Genomic DNA, 15,679 nt, shown 5'->3' with positions numbered 1-15,679 from the left:
TAAAACTGATGGAAATACTTAAAAAAACCTAAAGAAATCATTGTCTACTAACCTCTCTGAGGCACTGAAGAGTCAGACACACTCCTGGATCTTGTAACAGCTGGAGATTTTAAGCTATGAGATGCTGTCCCAGGTGACATACTGCTGCTTGCATTATGTTCACTAAAAACATTAGGTGATTGTGCCATGTGTGTAAATGAAGCAGACTGGCAGGGCTGCTCCCACGTCCTACAGTATGCTTTCCGTGATGATTCAGGAGAAAGATGCTGGCTTACCCCTTCAATTGAATCTGGTGTTCCAGGACCCGATGCTACTAGAAAAAAAGCAGCACATGAAAGGCAGGAAGACTAATTAATCTTTGTTTAAAAATATCCTCCCAAGAAGTATTTGGACTGTGTCAAAATATATTTCATTTGTCATAACTAATGGTTTTCTACTGTCTTCATTAATATAAGATCTTTAAACAATTCAATGACCTACTTCAGAAATTTTCCATTTCTTCTTTCTAGGGTTTTCTCTTAAACTTACTAGAGTGACTGCATATGGAGTAAATTATAATACTTTTATATCTAGTCACATATGTAATAATACACAGGTAATAAATGTTTATAAAATTCCTACTATAACCCCTTGTACAAAAAGATTTTTCATGATAAGAAGCAGTAGCTTACCTGGCAGATTTATTGTTTGATCACCTAGGAAAAGCCGTCTAGCAATGCTTCTCCTGTACCAAGCCCTTGGAAAGGCTAGAATCTCACTGAGTCGGCGCATATCATATTTAAAAGAAGCAGATCCTATATCACAGACAGCTGAAAAAGAACAAACATATACACGCAACTGTAGACACTCAGTAGTAACAGGTTTTGGTAAGCAAATCTAATTAATAAGTGTTCAATATAGTAAAATACTTCTTTACCTAACAGTATAGTCTCTGCTGTAAGGAAAAACAGTTTTCCTGAGGTGTTGCCAGTTCTCCAAATCCAATATTAGTTACAAACACATTTCATAAAGGCAAGATAGAACCTAAGAATGTAACTGATGTTGGGTCCTGCTTGTGTTGTACGTGCCTCAGACTCCTCATCTGAGGGCTGTAATGACAGATTAATCACAACCATTCTGCTGTTTGCCCAGTAAGTCAGGTTCCCATGTGCAGTGGGGGGAAATAAATAAATAAATATCAAATCTTTAAACCCCACTTTTAGATCAAGGTTGAGTATTCAGGAGTCCAGCTCTTACTGTAGCTTCATAGGCACCAGGTGGCAAGGTGGTGAAATTTGGCAGCTAGTAACTGAACACAGACTGCAGAACTGCATCACCAAGTTAGACGTGCAGCACTGCAGCCAGAATTAAGATAATAACACACAGCAAATGTCAGACTAAAAAAAAAAACCCCAAAACAAGAAAAACACTAAGAAGACATCTTGTGATCTAGGAGATTCAGCTGTCATTTTTAATGAGCACCGTATATCATCTCTGTAATACCATATTTAATTGTGCTACATAATCCACGGATTTTTTTTTTCCTTCTATGGGGACATTGCATGAAAGCTAGACTATTTCTAGTCTTCATATAAAAAAAGAAAAACAGGGCAAGTGTCTGTACAAGATTTTGTCCTATTCAGGTAACAAAAGGGAGCTGTGAAATATCTGTTTCTGATGAGAGGACTATGAAAATGGGTGGTTAGTGTTTACCAAACTAGGTCCAACTGAAAGCTTAACCAACTTTGTGTATAAATTTAACATGAAGTTCTATTATTATACTAGTTCATCTCTGTTATAAAATGTACAAAGAGATGAATCAGCAGTGAGAATCTCAGTTTATTTATCTTTCTGTTCCAATGGAACAGTGATGTAAAAGTGCGTTCACACTCAGGCACTGGGTGGCCTGCTGAAGGTCATTCCCTTGTTGCTCATTTCTGTATGGGGAGACTTATGGAGGCTATACTAAATAAACACTGCAGGCATGCTGCAATTGCTTTCTAACTGCAGCAAGCAAGTTAGTGCAGTGTAACACATTGAGAAGACAGCAGAATTCCACCAAACAAGCTGAAAAGAAACCCAGCCCCAAAGCCCAACCCTCATCGTACACTTTTCCTTAGTGATTTGTAGTCCCTTCAACTGATGGCACTAAGAAACGTACATTTTTGGGTTACCATCGCTCTTTGTGATCACCAGTAGTAAAACAGATTCGCAATGGCCACACCAAAGTGAAATGGCATATCTAGAGCTTGAGGATTTCAAGCCCACTATTTGAACTCTAATGACACATGACAGTGAGGAATAAATGAAGTATTTTAGGAAGAAGGATTGGGGGGGGTGTGTGCGTGCGTGTGCGTGTGTGCGTGCGTGTAACAATAAGAACTACTGGTATAGCTAATATAAAAATATTTAAAAGCTAGCCAAGCTACTGAGTTTGTCATTGAAGCAAATTGTGTGAGGACAGATTAGCATTGCATGCTCCATCTCATTGCTGTTCATGCCGCTGCATATTACCACACTGCGGTCATATAGACTTTAGGGCTTCTCAAGAAACAGGGTTAAAAAATGAAGGGCATAGATATTGCTCAACAAACAATACTATTCAAAGACTCTAGAAGCTAATATATGCTATGGGATTTTATAGCTCAGTAAAAATATACATTGTACCGTTAGGTGGAAAATAACCACCCTCTTTTGCATGGTAAGACCATATAATAAAGTTGACATATTAACATTATTACTAAATAATGAATTCAGATCACTTACTTCTGATAATCCCTGACAGAAATATCTGCAATACAATTAAAATAACAACTTAAAGCTAACTAGACACAAACAATTTAGGCTTTATCTCTGTTTGGGGTTGGCCCTGGCTAACAGCCAAATGCCCGCCAAGCTACTTACTCATTCCAACCTCCTGTGGGAGAGGGAGAAAACAGAAGTATGGCAGGGAGACTTGTGGATTGAGTTAGCAACAGTTTAACAGGGAAAGCATAAGCTGTGCATACAAGTGAAGAAAAAAAGTAATAATTATTTACTCCTTCCCATTGGCAGGCATATGTTGAGGTATTTCCTGGAAAGCAGGGCCTCAGCACACCTAACAGCTGCTTTTGAAGACAAATGTCATAACCACTGATATCGCCCCTTCATCCTCCTTTCCCTGAGCTTTTATTATGGAGCGCAACACCATATGCTATGGAATATCCCTTTGATCAGTTTGGGTCAGCTGACCTGGTGTGTCCCCTCCTGGGCAGAGTGGGAAAGAGAAAAGGCCTTGAGGCTGTGCAAGCACTGCTCAGCAATAGCCAAAACACTGGTGTGTTATCAACGCTGTTTCAGCCACAGATTCAAAGCACAGCACCATATGGGCTGCTATGAAGAAAGCTAACTCTGTCCTAGCCAAAGCCAGTACTATTCAAGGGTGACATTAAATCACATGGACTGATGTCAGAGATGTGTTAGTTACATTAAATGAATCAGGAGGCTAAAAAGGTGCATCTGCAAATAGGTACTCCAGGTACTATTAAAATTTAATATATCAATCCCTCCTTCACTCAAAAAGATCAGAAATTTTACTACGCACTACAAGTAGATGGCTCTCATGTAACATCTGTAAAAGTTGCTGAGAGTGAAGTCTATCACTGGAACCACAGTTCTCTAATTAGCTGAATAGATGGGATTAAAATGAAACAACCATTTACCAGATATGTTTATCAATGTAGTATCTATCTTGCTGGTAGTTTTGCTTGAAGACTGACTCTCAAAAAAAGAGGAACCACCTGAACGCCTTATTCGTGACAGGCTGACTTTCACAAACTCCAGGTTAATGCTCAAAGAATCCTTCCGGCCAGTGACCGAAGTTGGTTCCTCATCCACATTACCTAGAAATAGAAAGGAAAAAGTTTAATCTTCTGTGACCTTTTCAAATCTTCAGTTCAGAAAACCAAGCCAAACTTGAAAAATGTTCATTAAAACAAACAAAAACTTGTTCTGTACCTAAGGCTCCTGATCCAGGGGTTAGAACAGTAACAGCAGATTTTTGTTTTCCAGCTCCATATGGATGGAACACGTAAAGGGAAAAGTCAGACATGCAGGCAGTAAAGCTCAGGCCTGAAGAACTGCTACTAGAAGTAGTCAAGTCTGACTGACTGCTGCTGTGCCGTGTTCTGCCAAGAGGGCTGCCTAGTCCAGGTGATGAACCTGAAGTCAAATTTGTTTTTGCAAAAGTTAGTTTTAGTATGAAAGCATTTTCAAATGTGAAATAATACTGCTAACAGCAATATTAAACAGACCAAATGCACATCAAATCATGTCCTTGTAGCAGCAATGTAGTTTAAATATTTATGTATTGATGCTAGCCCTTTATAAGAAATAACTGAACTCGCTTAACCAACACAAGAAAAACTCCAATATACTGCATCTGTGCAGCCTTTTAAGGGGAAACTGATACAACATGAAGAAATCCTACTGAACTCACCGATACATAAATGTCTAGCCTTAGGGTGTGTAAAAGCTTATCTTCTTCTCTAATTTTAGACAACAGAACATTGTATTTATTTATGCTGCAAGCTGTATAAACATTCATATGCAATATTACCTGGTGCTCCAGATTTACTAACTGAATTCTTTGAGCCACTCTGTGAAGTATTGCCACCAACTGACATGTTTTCTGATGGGTACGTTGTACCTAAAGTTTCCAGTTCTCCTCGGTTTGAAGAGAAAACAAGATCCAGGGAAGGCAACTTCAGCATACATTCAACTCTTGACACTGGCAAGCAACTGAACTTGATTTGAGAGGGCTGGAAGACAGAAACAAAACATTCAGTGAACAAATACAAAATACTAAAAACATCCCAAATTTGGCTTACAAAGTGCTATGTATTTATTTTTTAAATCTTACCAAATTAGAGCCTTTTCAGACTGGTTTTAGAATTAGTAAGGTAACTGTATACAAGTTGATACAGATATATTAATTTCAGGGAATCCCTTCAATACCAGGGCTATTATTTGGATCAGTTTTTGGAAAACAGACACAGAAGCCTGGATGCAGCAGGGGACATGGACGTCCCCCTCTCTTCCTCCTCCCCAAGTCAATTCATAGCCCATCTCATGCGAGAACTAAGCAGAATCACTTGAGCAGATGCTGAAAGCCTCAGCTCCCCTCAACACATTCTTGGCCAGATGAGTTTGCAAGTAAAAGCTGAGAGAGGCTACAGATTGTTGTGGTTAATTTTCATAGGCATAAAAAAAGCACGCATCTGTTAGAATATGTTGTTCAGTTTGGGAACCTAATCAAATTTATTTAAGGAAAAAATGTTTGAGCAAAGTGAAAAATATAATAGCAATGTACAGATGAAGCTGAAGTGCTCTGAACCACTGCAGCAGAACTTGTCTTTCTTACACATAGAAAAAGCCCAGACACATCAAATATTAAGCAGTATGAATAATGCCTTGTAGATAAGTGTACGTTCCTACATCTTCCATATAAACAGAGAAAATCTTTAATTATTATTTTTGTTTTGTAACAGTACCTATAAATAATGGATGGAAATACTAGTTATGAAAGATATTTTCAAAAAAAGTCCAAAAGAGTCAAGGAAGAAGTAATGATTAAAAATGCTCAGAACTTTTATGACTTCTCAGAACAGCTCATTCTTTGGTCTCCATGGGACTAAAATACTGCAGAACCTCTGCTGAAGTAAGTCCTATTTTATCATCACACTAGACGTTAATATCTCAGAAAGGACACTTAAAAATATTTTTTATTTTTGAAAAAACAAACTTAGAAGAATGGATTGTCTCAAAGACCATGACTGAAGTTACTTAATATACTGAATGTTGAGTTAAAACCTCACCTGAACTCGTACATAAACCACCACATCTACAGGGAAGGATGAATATGCTGATGTTGAGGATGATACCAACGATGTTGTGGATTCTTCTAAGGGATCTTGCATATCGAATTGCCCCATGTCTTCATCCTGTGAACTAACAGCTTTTAACAAGCACAAGAACTCATTAGAAAGTGGAATTTCAAGTGAAGAGCAGCTCAATGCCTCCAGAAGACAAAAAAGAAAAAGCACAGACTACTAGAATAGAAATATGCAACTTACCTGTGTAATTCCTTTCAATGGGTGTAATTGGAATGGTTTCAAGAGCTTTCTCTAGGAAGTCCAGTAAGCATGGGCTAATCACCATTTCCTCGGGCAATGACTGGAGAGCAACCCATGCATACAGTTTAGCAGTTTTCACTCCACCACTTCCTTTCCCTTTGGCTGCAATATTTAAAAGATAAATTTGTCTAATGTAATACTACTAAACAGTAACTTATAAACATAAGATACTTGATAACTAATAGCCATTTTCTCCAATTCTCTGTATCATTATCTGGAAAGGCATAAATCAGATCGGTTAATAAAAATTAAACTGTAAGTTTTCTCAGTGAAAACTGCAAAAACAACTATTAGTGTGTCATGCTTGATTGTAATACCATTGCACATGTTCTTGATCAAGCACTCTTATGTCATTGTCGCCTCTTCGCTTTTTAAAAAATAGCACTGAAATCAGACACACACAATTCTTTTCCAAATACACAATGCAAAGTAACCACAGCTGACTGGAAATGCAAGTTGAATTAGTAAAAATGAATACATGAGCCTGGGAAGAATGACAGTTTAAACTGAGAAAATACATTAAAAAAAAATTAAAATTGTAAATGACAAGTCCTACTATATCTATGCAAAGATTAACTAAAGATTCTAAACCAGCGCTTTTAAAAGCTTTGAGCTAGCCTGAGTATAAACTAATAAAAAGATTGTTGTCTTCTAAATCTGTGAAAGAGGCTACAACTTGGATTAACACTCACTAAAATATAAATATGCACAGAAGGTATTAGTAACAGCTCAATTACTGTCTCTATGAAGTACAGCTAGTAGAATGGAGATAAATTAAGATAATGATTTTAAATTCTCTAAGAAAAAGATAAACATTAACTAAATGACTAAAATGGAGCTTAAAAATCCTTTTATTTACTAAAAAAACCAAGCACTGAATTTTCATTCTGCGCAAACTATTCTGTCTAGTGCCTCTGACTAGATGTCCTATTCTTGCTCTTACCAGAGACCAAAGACAATAAGACAAGGTGGTTTCCATTCCAGAGGAAAAGTAATATTGAAAAAATATAAATAATAATAAATGTGCTTTGAAACAATTCAGAACTAATAAATATTTATAAAAATACAATGCATAATGAAATACAGTAATTGAAATCCCTAGTTTAGGGAGACATTTATATCATCATACAAGTGTAATTTCTGTAAGCCCCCCACCAAATGTAGAGCTTACAGACATAACACCAGTAAGACTCAGCAACCGGACATGACAAGGTAAAAATTAAAAGGCAAAGATTGGAAAGAGGATAGGAAAATACAGGACAAAATTGAAGAAAAGTAGTATAACCAAGATCACACAACATTTGGTAATCATAAAGAAGATGGACATTTAAAGGAGTAAGAGCTAATGGTTCAACAGCATGCGTAATTGAGGAAGGTGTCCCCATTTCACTGTTCTCTCCCAGCATCTCTGCTGGTTTTATTAAAAAAAAACCCCAACGACAAAACATCCACACACAACTTTCTTCAGTTATTAATTTTGCCTGCTCATCAAATTTTGGCAAAGGTTTGGCTTTGTTTTTAAAGAAATAGTCAAATGCCAAAGAAGAGAAGAGTGAATGTCTCAGAAGTTGGAGGTGCAATCTACATACCTCTAGATCTGACATGATGTAACAATGGACTCCTGCTTGAAAACAGGAATCATTTGAGATAAAACAAAACTTTAAGTATTAAAACTCATGTTACTCCAAATCATGGTTATTTAAGGGCCTGCAACAGTTGATGACACTGGTCTGGTATTTTGATTAACATAAATATGTCTAAACAGCTGCTTCAGTACTACAAGAAGTAACCCAGTTCAAGAAAGCAATAATTTATGCATTACTTGTGCAGCAGAAGGCACTTAAAAGCTGCAAGTATTCTTTGAATAGTGTACTGTATGGAAGCAAGGATTCATCTGAATTTTTTTTTCTTGGATTATGAAGAATAAAGCAGTCAACATTCACTTTTTATACAGATACTTAAACTTTTCTTTCCTGTAATAAGCATTATTTTGTTAAATGAAAACAGAAAAGGCAGTGATAGCCCATCTCTGGGATATAGTGACTATGACAGAGATATTACTGAAACTGGTTTGGCAAGAGATTTCCAAAGATGCAGCTTTATGAACTGCAATCATTCTTCTGGAATCAGGTTTCTGCAGCCAAAAGTTGAGACTTGATAAATATAGTGCTTCAGGTAATATGCAGACAGATCTAAAGCTAGTAGATTACATGAAGGAAAGATATATATTCATGATTGTTTTAGAAGGTTACTGTCTATAAGTACCTGATGGGATGGGTGGGGGTTGGGGAGGAAGTAAGGTGTTAGTCTTGCTGTGGACAGTGCTAGATAAAGGAGGAGATGTGGCAGTATCTTTCATACCATACAGCTTGGACTCTTTGGAAAGGGTTCTTGGCAAAGAGGATCCTCGAGAAGTATTTGGCGAGTCAGTCTTTAAAGTCTTAGAGTTGTAGTGCAACTGGAAAGCAAAGAAAGTACAATTTACTTTATACAAGTAGCTCAATTTCTATACAGTAGTTTGGTGTCACTCCTTCCCTTAAAAACTTTTTTTTTCATTAGTTACAAAAATATTGTAAGATACACTACATTCCAATTCATGTTCTACAGATATAGCCAGTGCACATAAAGATCTGAATTCTTTGTATAAAAAAAGATAGATAAATTAATAAGCTATAGAAAAAAAAAAAAATCAAGGAAACAGAGAAACAGAGGAAATGAACTATTTAGGAACGGTGCCTAAAGCTTGCTTCTCCACTCTGTTATGTCGTACACATCCTGCGCCACCAACTATTTGTTCCCATCCACATGGCTTTCTTTCTGTCTTACTGCACGGTGAAACTATTCCACTACTAAACACCAGCATACAGAAAGCTGCATAAAAAATAAAAATAATGAAATATTCCAAGAGTTCACCCCTCCTATATGTGCATAATACATTATCAATGAAAATACAGATCATAACAAAAGCTGTAGAGAATGCTTAGTTATTCCTAAATATGACTAAAAGCAACAGGCAGGACCTGAGGCATAACTGTTATCCCTGAAGATAGCCTAGAATATTGGGAAATGGACACACACAGCCCTTCCACATTGAAAGACTAGAAAAGTCAGGCTGTTTCAAGTGAAGAGCATTTGATTTGTGGCATTGCCTCAACTGAATTGCACGAAGTTTCCACGCAGCAGTGACCTATTTTTCTTGTTCTTACTCCATAGGATTTCAAATCACAAGTACAAGAACATTTCTGTTGAGACCCTTTTCTTACTAGGGTATAGAAACAATGATTAAAAAAAGAAGGCAGTGTACAGTTTGACGGTGTTTGAGAGAACACTGTCTTAAAAAAATAGTTTTTATACTAAGACTCTGATTGCTATAAGAAGTTACACAGAAGACACAGTAAAAGAGCTTTATGTGTTAGTGGGCCAACTACTAAGCTGCTTTTCCAATGAATTACTGACATACAGTAGGGCATACAATGTAAGTTACCTGTCAGAGAAGAAAATATTCAAAACAAATGTCTAATTTATACGTGAAAATACTAATGGAATAGATTTCATTATGTAATATGACATACACTGTTACGGAGCATCATTTGACGTAGTTCTATTTTCGATGGTACATACAAGATTTTGTTTTCCCCCCCACCCTAAGAACACGAGGGTAAAAGCATCTATCAGTTTTCAATGTAGTATTACAGAAATCATTATTCCTATTTTAGCAGTATCTACATAACTGAAAAAAGATTTTGCAAAAGTGCTCTGTATATATGAACTTGTACATACTGTAACAATGTATTTGCTTTGAAATCATATTTGAGCAGAGAGAAAGAACAAGTGCTTCCCTGATGAGTTATACACTCCTTTTACCTTTACATCCACCCCAGGAATATAAAACACTGTGGTTTCCACATCACTAGATTTTGTCTGTAGAGATGATGGCACTTTCTTGCCAGCAAGTAAGTGAGTAGTAGATGCATAATTAGTTTGAAATTTCTTCTTTTTTGAAGGTGACTCTTGATCCAAACTTCTGGAACTCCGATCATAGCTCCTAAAATAAATACACTGCATGTTATTAAAGCAAGCTTAATACTCATATTAATAAGAGTATATCTTCTAGTATTAAAAACCCTAGAGATGTCTAAACAATATTTGTAGCATCAACTATAGAAGGAAGTATTTCAATCTCTGCTTTACTCTTTACTTTCTGTGACCTCTACTCCCTTTCCATCTGCCCACTCTGGTTTCACCATTTTCATTATGTGATTATTTCAGGTAGTAAAATCTACAAAATTATTGTTATGTCATTAGAGAAATACCTTCCAATGCTCTGTACTCTTACAGTCAAGTTCATCTACACTACACAACATGATCTAGGATAACTCTTTGATATGCAGAAAACATATCAATTTTCCTTCTCCGCTGTAAAGCCTGTCTTCATATAAATTCTTAAGAGATTCTTTTTCCTTCTGTATCACTTCTTAGAAAAAAGTGTCTTGGAAAGACAGAAACCAAATTGCTTTCTTATTACAGATCTCCTATATATACCTCTCAGTAAGAAAAAGTATTTCTCATTTGTTCCTATTTCTTACAATTAGAGTTAAAACAAGTAAATCTAATTTTCTTACAGATAACTTATTAAGAATTATCTTTGTTGACAAACAAGTTTCTTAAAATTCACCATATTATTAATAACATATTAAAAACTAATGTAAAGCTGCCATTACATCCCCAATCACATACACATGAAAAATGGAGAATTTAAAAACTGAGGATGAGATCAAACCTCATTAAGATCAGAAGTAAAGCACTTGTTGCCCCAGATAATTAAAAAAAATGCATTTTATTAAGAATGATACATAATTTCAGCATGCTTTTACACTCAAAAAATAATGGGAGCCCTCAGAGATCGTGAGAAAACACAGTAGTAGCCCCACTATTAGTCAACCGTTACGTGGCTTCACTAAGTTGTAAAGTTACTACTTCGGAGGCTGAAAAAAAAAAATCCAAGTGCTTTGACAGCCTAACATTTTATTTATGAAAGATAAAACGTGATTTAAAAAATAAAACCAGAAGAGAGGCATATACTGCTTCTTGCTAAACAAATGCAACTCCCCATGCCATACTCGGCCGTAACAATCACCACTTATGGTGATGTTGTGAAGTGATAATTACTCTGAATAAAGTGATGGTAACAAACTAATGCATACATCTTCTATGTTTTTCAAACAGGGCAGTGCCTAAGAGTCATTAATTATTGCACATACGGTCTTAACTGAAGTGATGGTGATATCAGATGGACTTAACAGCTAAAGCAGAATAAAGTACTCGTACCCTGTTCTTCATAAGGCAACTAAGTAATACGTTTCTTACCTTCGTAAACTAATGTCATCATGTTCTTGCTGAAGCATTGTAGGGTGCAGTACACATTTTCCACAATCAATTTCAACCCTGATATCAAGTTCAAAGTCAATATTTCTCTCCGTGGTTGTGCCTGTCATACTTCTGTTGGTAGGTGTTGTTGGCCAGCGCTCAGTGAACAGTTGGTGGACAGCAGCGAAGCCTGTTGCTTTCTTGCGAGAGGTACTCCTGTACAGGCACAGTTGTGGATTAGCTATTAGCGTGATATTTACCTGAACAGATGGTAGGAGGCATTCTTAGACTATGTCCACACTCAGTATATAATCTTCTAAGAACTTTGTGGAAAAGGCCTTATCTGATACACAGCAATACAGTGATCCATTCTCCATTAACACATTACTAAGTATCCTTTCTTAGTATATGGTACTAAAAAGAACTAATCCTTTCTTAAATTCTCCATCAAGAAAAGGAACAGAAAGATGTATACAATAATTTTTATATTTGTATATATTTACATTATTACATGCACTTTGTGGAGGTATAATCAACTGAAAGTTATGCTGTATTTAACAAACCTGTCATTTGGTCCCACTAAAACCTGCCCCATGCCTCAAAAAAACTCACTTTCCAAGTTCTTTTATTCTGTTCCAAGCCCTGAAATTTCTAACAGTTGCTTCCTTTTCAGATCAGAATTCCTCCTTCCCTCACAGTCACCTCAGCCAAACACAACCTCCCCTGACTTCCTCAAACACTCTTCAAGCAAAATTCAATCCTTCTGCAGTAACAGATTTTGTAGCTTTAAAGTCAATATTCCATTGTGTATTGACTTTAGTGTATCTTCTTAATTTATGTGTTCTTCCCTTAGGACCATTACTTACGGTGGTTTCCTGTAAACATACGTCCTCCCTTTTTCATGGTCATCCTCCTTCTCAGAGTCTTCGCTGCTTGATGATAAGCTGTCATCCCGGCGTCCTTCTTCAGGCTGGAAGGGAATGCCGGGTGAGAAGACTACTGGAGTTTTGGGTGAACCAAATACCGAGCATGAGCCTTCACTAGTAGATGAGTAATGGGAGGGACCGTCAATAGTTACAGACAAAAGGTCCATTTCTGTCTCCTCTGGAAACTGATTATAAAAAGACAAAAAGACATTAAATTTCCACACATATCGTTTCCACTGAGAATGCAGCAGATAGCTCTGGAAATAAAAAAGCAAGAGTGCTATGAGAAACTCTCACTCCCAAGTTCCTCATAATACAGAGACAGCAGGTGTAGAAATTGCAAGACAGATTATGGAGAAGAAAGAAATGAAAGCTCGGTGGGGAGACATTTGCCATTGCCTAGTGATTGAGCTCAATCTGTTAGCTAAATACGTATCATGCTCTGACCAATTCACATGATCAGAAGGAATGGAAACATTTCATTTGAATTTAAAAAATATTTTGAAAGAGAAGAACAAAAGACAGCAAAACCCATCATGAACCTTGTAGAGGGGTGAGGCACCCAGGAGCGTTAGTGAGGCGTGCATGCAGAACGCTAACACAGAATGTACAGCACCGGTTTGCGGTTCTGGGCTGTGCTCTTGGGCACACGTGCTTTAACACGAAATGAACTTTGAGCTAAATTTCCAAAAGGGGCCTCTTGTTTCTCACATAAAGCCCACGACAAGCACCACACAAGCAATTTTCAAACAGTAACTTCTTAAAATGCCTGTGAAAAATATCTAGAAATGTTAGTTTAACACCAGCACTACTTATGCAGTGTTACTACAAAGCTACACAGTTGTCATCAGCAAATTCAAATTAGAGCTCTGCTGAAGAACTGGCATTATAATGTGTAGTAAGATTTTTATTTTTTTTTTAATATTCAACATTTGATACCTCTAAGTGTTTAATAGCATTTTGCTATGCCAACAAAGCTTAAACTAACTGAACTTATATATAAACAACTGCAAAAAAGATAGCTTTTAAATGTGAACATATTTAAATGTTCAAAGCACAATTCTATGTTTCATTTCCACCTCTCTCTCAGAAATGGGAATTTATTTCCTGGGAGTGTGATGTGAGTTGGAAGGGAGAAAAAGTGTATTACTATCTCTTGAGCGTAGTTTTTTGTTTGGTTTTGTTTTGCCATATTTTTTTTTAGTTGTTTGGGTTTTTTTTAAAAAAATCTTTACTATTTTCCCTAAACATGTTTTTTTTAAAGCAGTTTTCAAACTCCGCATCTGTTCTCTGGGTATTAAGTTTTGGTACATTCCCTACTCACTATTATTTGAGAATGTCTTACTCTGCATTAAATACAGAAATTTCAACAGAAATAAGTGTGAGAAGATGTCCTCCCACCTAACAGTTATTTTGTTATTGTGTTGACGCCTGCAATCTTGGAACACAATGTAACAGATGAAGGCACACACACTAAAATCCTCTTCTAAAGCACATGTCAAGGCTAGACTAATATGGCTTTACATCAGCCTTGATCAGTTTTCATAAATACACAAACAAAATTCCAATAATTCATTTTACAAAAACTAGCAAGTTTTAGGTATACATGAGGGTGTAGAAACACTCTGAAAAGTTCATCAACAATCAATTATGTTCTTCTGCTTACTTTATATATTTAAATTTAAATATTTTCAAATTTGATATACATTCTGTTTAGCTGAGTGCGAGAGAGAGAGATGAAACATTGAAAAGCAGCTCCCTGTGAGATAAATTAGTTCTCTGGCAGAGAATACTTGTTTCTTCTCAGAAATACCTGAAAATACCCTTCCCCCGGACAGCTGAATTGTTGTGCAATCCCCAAAGCTGTTTTATTCAACTTAATTAAAAGTGAAAAAAATATATAAATTAAAACAATTACAATAATCTCAGCCATACAAAAACAACATAATAGGAACATTTATAAAATGAGAAAACATAGCAACAAACAAAACCAATGATTCAACAATCCATTTCAAACATACAGAAGGATATACTTGTAGGGCTACACCAAACTGGCTAATACCCATTTCCAAAACTCTAAATATATTCAAACACATAAAAAAAACCAAACCACTAGATGATTTTTTGCACACTTTTATAAAAATTCCAAAACAATTGTTTTACTACTGTGTCAGCCTAAAAAAATAATAAAAAAATACCATTTTCAAATATTTTCTCTAATGATCCAATTAATTTCTGTGTTAAGAAACCAAAACAGATCTGTCTTCTATCAAAAGAAATCTATCTTCCAAAATCACATCCATTATTTGAGGCACACACCGACAGAGACACACACAAAAACATACAGGCAATTCAGGTCTGCCTAGGTATGCCTGTCTCATGAACTTGTGACCAAATGGCACAGGACATATAATTATATGGCATATAAAGTAATTCTTACAGAATCCTGTATGTTGAAAGTTACTCTTGGCCCAGGAGATGCAGCATCTACACGGATATCTGGGAGGTCTTCACTGTCTCCTAGTCGAGAGCTATACGCAAAACCAAAACACAATAGCTTGCTGAGTTTTATTACAGGATTTTACATTCATGCAAACATTTAACCACACAAATATACAGCAATAAAAAAGTATGGTCAGTACTTACGATTTTGTTATGGAAGAAAGTATAAAATTATAATTGAAGCACTTGGGGTACACGAAAAGGAAAAAGGAGGGGGAGAAGGTAAAAGGAGGAAGCTACACATTACTTGGCCAGCAGTCTATCACTAGCCAATCTCTCCTTATTTCTTTATGCAAGTTTTCTGATCCTGAGCCAACATGCAGAAATTATAGAAATATAAGGTATTCGTGATCTACAACATGAGACATAAAGCAAATTGGCAGATTATATATTCTCTGATGCAACTGAAAAGAATTTTTTGGCCTTATAGTATACGCACAGTACTTTTCATTCACAACTGACATACTCATTAAATTTTCCAGAACTCTGTGTTTATTTTAGAGCAACAGAAGAGCCCCATTATCTTTTCCATACGATTTCTGGTTCTCTTCAGATAACCTTGTGAAAAGGTAAAATGAAAGTGGTTTTCATCTGACAGATCTTGAACTAGAACTTAACGCCTTCAACACTTGTTCTGCTTTAATTATCAAGAATGCTAATTAATTTAGAAGAAAGATTCCTTTTCAAGGGCACCTTGAAAAATTCACTTTAGAGTACTTATAAAGCTGTTTT

General features: G+C 36.2%; 1 protein-coding gene across 11 annotated transcripts in view; it reads right to left on the bottom strand.

Moving 5' to 3' along the window:
* BLTP1 (bridge-like lipid transfer protein family member 1) overlaps positions 1–15,679 on the bottom strand; it is a 124,150-nt gene that overhangs the window by 11,155 nt on the left and 97,316 nt on the right. For 5 of the 11 annotated variants that reach the window (XM_074823594.1, XM_074823599.1, XM_074823598.1 and 2 more), the window contains 13 exons: positions 14,886–14,976; positions 14,259–14,321; positions 12,386–12,630; positions 11,520–11,735; positions 10,017–10,197; positions 8,418–8,610; positions 6,093–6,254; positions 5,835–5,974; positions 4,577–4,778; positions 3,976–4,179; positions 3,681–3,860; positions 672–809; positions 53–313 (listed from right to left, as the gene is read on the bottom strand). In XM_074823594.1, coding sequence (XP_074679695.1) covers positions 53–313; positions 672–809; positions 3,681–3,860; positions 3,976–4,179; positions 4,577–4,778; positions 5,835–5,974; positions 6,093–6,254; positions 8,418–8,610; positions 10,017–10,197; positions 11,520–11,735; positions 12,386–12,630; positions 14,259–14,321; positions 14,886–14,976 — 2,276 coding nt within the window. The remainder of the gene's footprint in view (positions 1–52; positions 314–671; positions 810–3,680; positions 3,861–3,975; positions 4,180–4,576; positions 4,779–5,834; positions 5,975–6,092; positions 6,255–8,417; positions 8,611–10,016; positions 10,198–11,519; positions 11,736–12,385; positions 12,631–14,258; positions 14,322–14,885; positions 14,977–15,679) is intronic. The other 6 variants (XM_074823596.1, XM_074823604.1, XM_074823602.1 and 3 more) reach the window with 5 other exon arrangements.

The sequence above is a fragment of the Strix aluco genome, chromosome 4 (genome assembly GCF_031877795.1).
Source record: "Strix aluco isolate bStrAlu1 chromosome 4, bStrAlu1.hap1, whole genome shotgun sequence".
Lineage (NCBI taxonomy): Eukaryota > Metazoa > Chordata > Aves > Strigiformes > Strigidae > Strix > Strix aluco.
This window is presented reverse-complemented; position numbering and strand designations above follow the sequence as displayed.